General features: G+C 37.3%; 1 protein-coding gene across 3 annotated transcripts in view; it reads left to right on the top strand.

The window, feature by feature from the left end:
- The window catches only part of slka (STE20-like kinase a), a 32,910-nt gene that overhangs the window by 19,167 nt on the left and 2,014 nt on the right, over positions 1 to 11,729 (top strand). The window contains exons 12-18 of one of the 3 annotated variants that reach the window (XM_079843190.1): positions 862 to 1,041; positions 3,853 to 3,945; positions 6,526 to 6,655; positions 7,432 to 7,556; positions 7,651 to 7,839; positions 7,936 to 8,061; positions 8,209 to 8,322. In XM_079843190.1, coding sequence (XP_079699316.1) covers positions 862 to 1,041; positions 3,853 to 3,945; positions 6,526 to 6,655; positions 7,432 to 7,556; positions 7,651 to 7,839; positions 7,936 to 8,061; positions 8,209 to 8,322 — 957 coding nt within the window. Of the gene's footprint in view, positions 1 to 861; positions 1,042 to 3,852; positions 3,946 to 4,965; positions 5,038 to 6,525; positions 6,656 to 7,431; positions 7,557 to 7,650; positions 7,840 to 7,935; positions 8,062 to 8,208; positions 8,323 to 11,729 lie in introns of all 3 variants that reach the window. The other 2 variants (XM_079843191.1, XM_079843192.1) reach the window with 2 other exon arrangements.

Consider the following 11,729-nt stretch of genomic DNA (forward strand, 5'->3'; position numbering starts at 1 on the left):
TTAAAAGTATCTAAATACTAAAAGATTGATTCAAAATTGGCTTATTTTGCTTTCATCAGTAGCTATATTTCCATCCAAAGTTTCGAATTTAACTTGTGTGCAAAATTGAAAAATCACATAAAACATTTGCGAATAAACTAGCATTTCCATCCAGTGAGCCGAAGAGTAGCACTAGCTGAAGATAAACTGCCGCTAAATATCAAAAAGATGTAAGAAAAATGGAAGTTGCTTTAGTAGGAGAAGCCACTGTAAATTATTTGCACCTCGGAGGCAGATGCCTGCTGTTTGGGAACGCAATCGTGTAAGACATTTCTGGGAGGTAACTATACTGAACCATTTTGATGATCGACTTTGCTCAGGCATTTCAGAATGACCAAAACAGCATTTCCTATGCTGTGCAACGAGATCGTCCGCTGGTTAGTCCAGTTATGCTGTCCCATCACAGTAATGTCTTTTTTGATGTGCATCAATGAATTAATTCTGTAAATGTGTTTCCAGCATAGTTTATGCGCCTGTTTGCTTATCGGATAAAAAAATAAGACTCAATTGAGAAGTTTTTTTTTAATTTGCTTTTTTCAAATGAATGTGCTGTTTCCATCCAGAATTTTTTTCATACGATATATACAAAATGTGTATAAAAATAGGTGGATGGAAACAGCTAATTGCTATAAACTCATCAGATCTTGTTAGGATTCAATTGTAGCCATTGTTTAGTGTCTTTGTTGAACTGCTCACTGTTAGCTCAGGTTTAACAGCCTGATGAAGTCTCACAGGGGCACAAACACACCGGTAAAATTGCTCTGTGCATTAGTGGTCAGTTACAGTAATTCAGTATTCCTCTTTCTCACTCTCTCTCCTCAGGGAAAGAAACGTCAGTATGACCAAGAGGTGGAGAACCTGGAGAAACAGCAAAAACAGACCATAGAACGTCTGGAGCAGGACCACACCAACCGGTTAAGAGATGAGGCCAAGAGGATCAAAGCAGAGCAGGACAAGGAGCTTTCCAAGTTCCAGAACATGCTGAAGAACCGCAAAAAGGAGGTAACAGAGAAAGACAGGCACAGAGTTGGATGCACTGTATTTATGCATGTATTTGTTTATGAGGCCATGACCTGTTGCTTGTTGGTACTAGGGATGAGCATTTAGAGTAATTTAATAGTCGAGTACACAATCTAAAATATGATTAATGGATTACTCTTAATTAAATTTAAGTTAAAAATGCAAGTTTAACACTTTCGAGAAGTTGTTTTAATTTTCAAATATTAAACTTAGACCACACTTACATTGGTTTTGGAAATATTTTTTTTGACAACCTATGAATTTCCTTTCTTTTTTTAAAGAGCAATATGCAGTAATAAAAAGTTTTAAAAAATGTTGCACTTATCTGGATCTTGCATACAAGTCAATTTGAAAAGTAGGCTGCCACCATTAGTGGATTTGCATATATAAAAAACACTCTGTTTCAACATATCACTTTCACTTTTTATAACTTCACATTCTTATTCAGAAAAAAGTGATGTAAAGTTGCAGGGACACACATCAGCTTTTTTTTAGATCATGCTTTACATTTTCTTTACATTTATATGAGTCTGTGGCAGGTAAAGGCACAAAGGACTATCTATTTGTGATTTAATCTTTACTTGTCAACTAGTTATTTGTCTATTGGATTGCTCCTGCTCATCCCTAATTGGTATGCTTTTAGTAGCTTTTTTCATTCTTGTTTTCTTGGGATGCAAAAGGCAAACAGACGCTCTTGCGTTTGACTAATGTACATTAGCAGCTTTGCTTCCGAATCACAATGCTGCTGCAAACGGAATTGATTTCCTCATCTCTCTCTTTAGACACATCTCAACTGTGTCTCTTGCTCTGTATTCAGACTTGTAAATGCAAAGCAGTTCTTTTCTTATCATGTTATGTTTGCTTAACGAAACTCTGGCTCTCACATTCAATTACCTTCGTCCTCGGAGAGGCCGCAGAGATGGATTTAAAGGTTAATTGGGTGCTAAGCTATGGCTTAGGAACAAAATAAAGGTTCTCTTTATTTCATCTCTTCCTCCTGCTGGTGTTTTCAAGTGTCGCTCATGAATGAAGGGATTTCAGTACAATCATGCATGGCTTTATGGAAATGGGGTCTGTGTGGTGTGGGTTTGTCACCATTCTTATTTCCTTTTAGGCAATGATGCATGGACACATTTGCTTTTATAATCAGTAACACGATAATGATACACAATGAGCACATTTTTGCTGTTTGGTCTCTAATTGCAATATCAGCCAGCATGTTACATGCTCACAGCGATTGTCAAGCTGTATATATTAGCACTACTAGATTCTCTCTTATTTTCTGTCGTTTTGGTTTTTCTGTGGCACTTGTACCAGACAGCTTGCTCCTCACTAATGCTGTCATATGCATGAACCTGAGATGCCTTAATGGATTCAGATAAGGCAATTTCTTGTTTTCTCTCTTTCTCCCTCTCATGATACACTGTTCAAATACATATTGAAATTGATACATTTTACCTATAAAGTATTAACATTATTTTTCAGAATAAGTAAATGTAAAATAACTGTTTTCACACACATTGTTTTAAGATGTTATGCTTTTCTAAATGTCACTAATTCTGTTTCCTGTGTGAGTGTGATGCAATGAGTGGAGATCAGTGGTGTGGTGAAGGGCCTCTTCTCTTGATGGGAACACACTGTTTTTATAGACTAATATGTACTAGAGATTAAGTTTCCTTTCATAAAAAAAAAATACTGTTAAAAGTGACCTTCATTGCAAGATGCACATTTCAATGTTCTATATTGCTGAGCAGCAGATAAAGTATTATACACTGTCCTACCGTTCAAAGGTTTGGGGTCAGTAGTAACTGTAAATACATTTATGATATAACAAAAGATTTCTCTCAAATAAATGCTGTTCTTTTGAGTAAGCAGCACAACTGTCTCCAACATTGATAATATTAAGAAATCAGCACCAAATCAGCATAGAGTGATTTCTGAAGGATCATGTGACACCGAAGACTGTGATGTAGTGATGCTGAAAATTCAGCTTTGCCAACACAGGAATAAATTACATTTTAATATGTTAAATTAGAAAACAGTTATTTTAAGCTGTAATATTTCAATTTAAAACTATTTTTGATCAAAATAAGAGACTTCTACCTAAAACATTAAAACAAACTTACCAGATAATATGTATATGATTTTATTATGGCCTATGCAAATCACTGCAGATGATTAATCAGACCAATATAGTATGCGGACTAACCCAGTCTGTCGCTAAAAGTAAGTGTTAATATTTTCAGTTGGACAGTGACTGGCATTTCTGAGAACCAGGATAATCTCGGGTCAGCAAAATATCTTTCTTTCCTGATCAAACTGACAATTTGACATTTTGACACTTAACTTGTCTTGCCGTTTTGCTGAAAACCATGACCTGCTGACACAGCTTCCATTACAGAAGAACATATGTCAGCAATATAGAAGTGTGCATCTTTTAGAGATTGCTGAAGGAATCTATACTCTCTGATGAATGGAATGGTTGAAGAGGTGAAGGAGGGATCTATATTAGCAGCTGTTAGTGGGCTTTCACTTTTCTCCAGCTTCTGAACAACTCTTTAACAGTAATAGCTGCTCAAGGGCTATTGGAATCATCTTTATATTAACTGCTAACCCAGTTGGAAATCATCAGTGGTTTGGAGATGATTATCTCTCAAATACTAAAGCTTTAATCATCATCGATTAACCCTTCATATCAGATTTTGCATGACCTTCTCCGACTAATGATTTACATAGTCAGTCCCTATGCAAGTAAAGCCTTCATTCCCAACAGTCTGCATGCCCACACTGTAGGTCAAACAAGAGGTCGGACAGTCCCCCAAACACATGAGAAAAGAACTCATGAAACGCTTAAAGGAAGACCTAGCAGTTATTCAACACGAAGAGGTAATTTAGACACAGGTTACCCCATACACACACTTCCACTTCTCCTCTTTTCTACCACTCTGGTCTTGAATTGTAGGATTCACAAAAGTTAAGGTTATTCCTTACACTTCCTATATGAAAATAAACTACCATGGGCATCAATGAAGAGTTTCAGAACAGCTTCTACTCTTCTGGAAATACTTTCCACTAGATGTTAGATCATGGAAGCAGAGATTCGCTCTCTTGTTCAGACACAAAAGCATCAGTGGGACCTGGCCTCTACATTCCTAATCTATTATGTATTATTAACTAAAAATAATAAACAAAACAAAACAAAAAATTACTAAAAGTATTTAAAAAAATAATTATAATAATTTTATTTTACTGTACAACAAGCTTCTCTTTTGTTGACAACAGTGTTTATAAGCTTTTCTCAGCGTTATCTACATTCTGATGGTTCATTAACTTCTCAATGTTCCAACCGAGCTGCTCAGAGACACTGAAAACACTGGGTCATGAGCTACAACATGCAGCACATATATTGAAATAATTAAATTGTAGCCTTAGCCTTTCACTTTTGTTTTGGTTTAACGTGCATCCCTACCCAATTCCACAAAAATAATTTGTCTAAAGAGATAGCATGGCTGTTTGCTTGATGATATGCACATGTTAGAAATGCGTGTAGCTGAAGTAGCCAAACCGGTTTGGGGTATCCACATAATTTTGTTCCGTGAGTCTCGAGGGAGGAGTGTAACAGACTAATGATGACTGCTGCATCTCATCATGCATGTCAAGGAGGACAGCTGCACTAACTGATGATGGTCCTTCAGACTCACCAGCTGCTAAACCCGCTCTCCGTCCATCATCTGGAAGAACCAATTTCATTGCTCGCAGGGTCTTAGCTCGGGACCCAGGACACTAACATGTTGTTGCAATGAGGATATTGTGAGATGTGTGTATGGTTTGCGTGTGGTACGCTTGAGTGCTGGTGTGTGTCCCCTGTTCCTGACGTGGTGGAGTTGGCTGTGTTTTGCTCCACAGGGTGTGGCCCAGGTTATGATACAGTCTTTTCAGTTGTCCTCATGTGCTCTGTTCAACGCTCAGATGCAGGATGTAAGTCTCCTCTCTCCTCGTGACTCAACCCTCTCACATGTGCCCGTCCGTCACACAAGATACAGAGCAGATGCACACAAATTCACAACAGCTGTAATAGATTTGCAAACTTTTTTAATAACTTGTAGTTTAGTAATTGAACATTTATTAGCTTACACACTTTAAAACCAGAGAAAATAGACCATAAAATACACAATCCAGTACAAATGCAAAATGCACGTTTTCAGCACATCTCGTCCTAGTACTTTGAAATGCCTCCTCCCTACTGCAGAAGTTTACGTGAGCCTCCCTGGAATCAATGCACTGTTGTCACACCTGAACTATATATTTGTTGAGTGACACTAGCAGAACTGATTTGATTGTTCAACACGATTCCACTGAAGCATGCCCTTTTGTAACGGCAGTAGCAGTAGTATTTGAATGTGATGTCGACGGCACATGCGGGCAGGAAGGTGCTCTGTTGTTTTGGAGTGCTATTGCTGTGTTGCTGCAGTGTCTCAGTATCTCTTCTATCCTCTCTCTCTCTCATACTGTTACTGAAACTTTAGTCAAGTTTCTGTGCGTCACCTGTGCTGCTTTTTTCTGTCTGCCACTGAAGGCCAAGTTCAAAGCAGGAGTCGAACATCAGGTCGACCTTAGGAGGACTTTTGAGATGCATTATTATTATGATTATTATTATTAGTAGTATTATACATTATGTATGTATTACCTGTATTGCTTTGGTGGAGCAGTTGTCCAGTGTTATGCACGTCTTTGGCAAGCTCACAAAGATCTGCAATCTACACAGGCTTCCGTAAAATTGGAACATTTATAAAGTTATTTAAATACACACACTACTGCTGAAAAGTTTGGGGTCAGTAAGATGATAATTGTTTCTTGAGCACTAAATCAGCATAGAATGATTTTTGAAGGATCATGTGACACTGAAGACTGCTAAAAATGTTGCTTCTCATCACAGGAATAAATTACATTTTAAAATATATTACAATAGAAAACCACTTTTTATACTGATGAGCATGAGACTTTTACTGACCCCAAACTTTTGAACGGTAGTGTACTCTCTGCGTTTATCAGATTTAAATTAAGCTTTCAGCAATCTACTCATTTTAATACACATTTTATCGTGTTTAATCCATCCCACCTTTTTTCTCCCCTTAAATCAGTGTAGAAAATGTGCAGAAAGTCTACCTTAAGGTTGTTACTGCTGTACTGTAACTTTGTATGTGTTGTTAATCTATTCTCTAGATCATTCATTTCTTGAATCTTTATCCATTTATCATGACTTATAAATGTTTTATCTTTGTTAAATGGTTTAAGTGTGTGACCTTCCTCTTAAAGCTGTGGTATCAGTGCCTGTGTTAGTGCTCATGTGAACTTTGTCTGCTTTACCTTGGAGCATGATCATGTACAGATACTAACACCCCTGTTGTTTCTGTGCCCGATTCCTTTCTTCTTCTCTCTTGTTCTCTCTCCACCCGTCTCTCTTAGGAGCAAGAGTTTCTCCAGAGGCAGCAACAGGAGCTGGATGGAGCTCTGAAGAAGATCATCCAGCAGCACAAACTAGAGATTGCTACTATAGAGAGAGACTGTCTCAACCACAAGCAGCAGCTCATGAGAGGTCAGACACTCTTTACAGAGAGGCATCTGTAAATATTATTCCATTTAATAATAATGAAAGCAGTATTGCCTGCAGTATTTTTTCAAATAGTTGTACAAACTTGCATGCTGCTTTTTTCACCCATTCCAAAAAATGTGGGTTTTCAGGTGGGAATATATATTTATGTAAAAATACATTATTAATTATATATACATTTTATATATATATGACAGAGAGGCCTGCTTCTACAAATATTCTTACATTAATAATAATAGAAAGCATTTTAATGCATTGTTTTTTTTGTGGGTTTTTTTTTGGTGTTAAAATGTTTGTTTTCTTGCAGTATATTCTCAAATAGTTCACTTCAAACTTCACTGAGTGATTTTGAGTCCAGTAGACCTTGGTGGTTATATTCATTATAAATAAATCAGCTGTGCTTATGTGGTGATCTATTTATCTAGGTCACGCTTTCACCTCCAACCACAAAGGAAACGCGTCACCTGCTTCTACAGACAGTAAAGCTGAAATAGAGCTAAACTTCATGTTATTTTCAGACAGAGGTCCAATTATAAAGGCCAGCCGAATGCCTCTTGAGGTGTGGCCCAGATCTCATTTGATGAGCTGTGCATGTGAAAATGTCTCAGACAGACCGTGTTGTTGAGATTTGCCGTCTATGTAATGATATGTGTGACTTTGTGTGTGCAAACATGTCTAAACCTGCATTGTAGTCGAATGGTCTGGTTCTAACGGCTGATAAATGCTCTATTTCCTCTCTTCTTTGGTTCATAAACCCACAGCTCGGGAGGCAGCCATGTGGGAGCTGGAGGAGCGCCACCTGCAGGAGAAACACCAGTTGCTGAAGCAGCAGCTGAAAGATCAATACTTCATGCAGAGACATCAGCTCCTCAAGAGGCATGACAAGGTGAGACCTGACTGTCAATTTGTAGAACGAATCAAAAACGGGTATGTTTTGTAGCCACTTTGACTATGTTTATTCCCACTTGGCTGGTCATCAGGAGATGGAGCAGATGCAGGGTTATAACCAGCGGTTGATTGAGGAGATGAAGAACAGGCAGGCACAGGAAAGAGCTCGGCTGCCCAAGATCCAGCGCAGTGAAGCGAAGACTCGTATGGCAATGTTTAAAAAGAGCCTGCGGATCACTGGCACAGGAACACCAGAGCAGGACAGAGAGAAGATCAAACAGGTCAGACCCTCTATCAGGAAGCTCAGGAAGAACTTTGTCAAGATCAGAGGAATTAGGCTGGTGTTAAGTCCTTTTTTTCTGCTTTATTTTGAGCAGTTTGCTTCTCAAGAGGACAAGAGACAGAAGAATGAGAGACTTCATCAGCATCAGAAACATGAGAACCAGATGAGAGACCTGCAGCTGCAGTGCGACTCCAACATCAGAGAACTTCAACAGATGCAGGTCTGTAACACTCAGGCATACATTCCTTTTTCCTTTACTGGCCTTGCATTTATACTCTGTTCTGTTGAGTCTTTTAAATTAAACTAGTAACTCTGTTGCCCTCTATCTTTGGTTGTAACATATGGTTCATTGTCTTATTGCCACCAGAATGAGAAATGCCACCTCCTGATTGAGCACGAGACTCAGAAGCTGAAGGAGCTGGATGAGGAGCACAGTCAGGAGCTAAAAGACTGGAGGGAGAAGCTTCGGCCCAGGAAGAAGGTATTTAGTATATCATCAACATCATTGGGTCCAATTAAATCTGATCATTTCAAACGGATCATGCTGATGACCCCCCCCCCCCATGTCAAAGATTGTGGGTTTATGTAAATTATATATAACTATATAAAATCTAAAAATTCATTCAACAGTTATATCATTATTAATTACTTTAATATACACATTGCTACTGATAAATGTTTTTAAAATAAGTGTCTTTTGTTCACCAAGGCTGCAATTATTTGATAAGAAATACTGTGAAATATTACAATTTAAATAAATGTTTTCTATTTGAAGTAATGGCAAAGCTGACTTTCTAGCAGTCATTACTCCAGTCTTTAGTTGTACTACTTAATATATTTGTGGAAACTTTTTTTTAGAATTTTTTAGGATTCTTTGATTCTGTCTTTCAAAAGAACAGTATTTATTTGATATGGAAATTTGATGTAACATTGTAAATCTTTTACTGACACTTTTGGTCAGTTTCATGTTCATGGTCAGTTTTTTTTGTTTGCTGAAAAATTAATAGTAGCTAAAACTATTAATTTCTCCCAAAAAAATCTTACTGACCCCAAACTTTTGAACGTGTGGGTGTGGGTGTGTGGGTGTGGGTGTGTGGGTGTGGGTGTGTTAGGGGTGTGTTAGGGGTGTGACGGTGAGGAAATTTTCCCACCGGTTAATTGACATGTGACAACACTGTTATTACCGGTATCACGACGGGGGCTAATTCAAATTCTAAACCGAAAGTAAAATGCGCACGGCTGCTTGGGCATTCATAACGGAGCGGAGCAAAGTGAGTGTTTTCAATTAATTCCTATAAATGACCTGAAAAGGCGCCAGTGGACACGCACCGTGAATGACAGGGTGGCACTATGCGGCGGTGAATGAATGATAGTGCGGCCGTGCACATTTTACTTTCGGTTTAGAATAAACACCAGTTGGGCGGGTTGCTTGAATGGTGGGTTCATTAGCCTATTATACTTTAATGAAAAACACAACAACAAAACAGTACAATGACAAACTCATTTAAATAGGCGCTTTTACATTTCGCTTTGAAACCAAATCTTCCGCCGTCGTCTTGTCATTCAGCTCCTCACTCTCGTGATGAATAAAATCTGCTGCTGATCTGTGCTGCGTGACTCGTTTGGCTCGCGCTGTATTAAAGGGTCACTTCATTGATTTAGCATTAAGCTTTGTAGAAACCCGGTAGTATATTCGAATTATGGTACTTTCCCCCCTCATATTCCCCTTGAGACGAGATAATTATGCATTTTATTTCTGGAAAAAATCCTCCGATGACGGAAATATCGTCATTTTGCGTCATCTGAGGATTTTTGGCGAGAGCCTAGAGACTACAGGGGCTAGTTCCATGTTTTCAACCCACCCACATGGGAGTAGGGCTGGGACGGTATGGATTTTTCATTTTTTTAATGAAGACTATAACGAAGGCTCAAGGCTATTTAATTTAAGTGTAGTCACTCGCTGCTCACACTACCTTGATTGTATATTATGCTACTTTTATTATTTATATTTATTTTTTATATTTTATAAAATTTTCATATTTATATTATTTTACATATCTCGTGTGGTGTGCGCTTTTGTCTCAGTGGTTCAAGGCTATTTAACGAAGACTTTTTAGGCTAATTTAACAAGGCTATTTAGGCTAATGATTGTATATCACATACATATATATTATTTATATTTATGTTATTTATATTACATAAATAATTATATATATATATATATATATATATATATATATATATATATATATATATATATATAAATATAAATAAATAAATAAATAAATATATATATAAATATATATATATATATATATATATATATATATATATATATATATATATATATATATATATATATATATATATATATATATATATATATATATATATATAATTATTTACATTTATGTTATTTATATTACATATATATAATTATTTATATTTATGTTATTTATATTACATATATATAATTATTTATATTTATGTTATTTATATTACATAAATAATTTTTACATATATTATTATATTAGGCCAATTTTTACATATTTATATTAATTTATATATAGGCTATATGCCTATCTCGTGTGCGCTTTTGTCTCAGTGGTGCTATTTAACGAAGGCTATTTAATTTTACAAAGTGTCGCTGCTCACACTACCGTGATTGTATAGCCTATTACTTATTATTTATATTTATATTTCATATTTTTACATATATTAATTTATATATCTTGTGCGCTTTTGTCTCAGTGGTTCAAATATTTAACGAAGGCTATTTAATTTACCAAAGTGTCGCACACTACTGTGCTTGTAAGCCTGCCAGACGGATATCTTTTTCGATAGCCTTTTAATGAAATTGGAATTTCAGAATCGCATAGCCAACTTATATTTAATTGCCTACAATAGATTATTTATTCTATTACACTGGGCGGCAGTGGCTCAGTGGTTCATGTAGGTTGTGTACAAACTTGAAGGTTGGTGGTTCGATCCCCGGTTTCACCTGACCAAGTGCCGAGGTGTCCATGAGCAAGACACCTAACCCCAGCTGCTCCCGACGAGCTGGATGGCGCCTTGCATGGCTGACACCGCCGTCGGTGTGTGAATGAGTGTATGAATGGGTGAATGTGAGGCAAATGTAAAGCGCTTTGGATGGCCGTAGGTCTGTTAAAAGCGCTATATAAATGCAGTCCATTTACCATTTATTGATTATATTGAATGAAATTTCGCATGCCCAGCTTATTTGTAGTCAATCTTTCCCAAACAAGAGTTGGAAGAGAGTAAAAACTTACCAGTACTAAGGAGTGCTGAGGCAGGTCCAGCTCAGTTTGTTCTTTCTGAAGCCGTTTTTTTTTTTTGCCAGCTATGGGAGAAATCGGTCAGCGTTCGACACAAACCCATGGCCCGGGCGGTGCGTTCTTTTTCTGCTTTCATGACTTCTATCTACATACCCGCTATTGTCAGCTGCGCAACCATGTGAGAGAATTGTGTTAAGCACGTGCAATTAAAAACTGAGGTCCTGCTTATGCGCCTGTATTTTATGCTTTAGTAAAATTAAATTCAAATTATAGGCTAAAAGACATTACACAGGTACAAATGGAATGTTATAATGGAACATTGCGCTCCCCAACTCGCGAAAGGTCGGATTTGCTCCATCTTTTTTGTTTTGTTTAGAAAAACTTTAATCCATATAAGACACACATGTCATTAGACACAGTCCATGTCATTAGAATCAATGAATCCATGGAATTGGACACAACGTGCACACATGGGCAGGCCAATGTTTTTTTTTTTTTTTTTTTTGCGGTGATGGCGGTGACGATCTCAGACCCGCGGTAGGCGTCACGTGACCGCGGTAATGCGGTAACCGTCCCAGCCCTACATGGGAGG

This window comes from Gobio gobio (genome assembly GCF_949357685.1).
Source record: "Gobio gobio genome assembly, chromosome: 18".
In the NCBI taxonomy this organism is placed as follows: Eukaryota; Metazoa; Chordata; class Actinopteri; order Cypriniformes; family Gobionidae; genus Gobio; species Gobio gobio.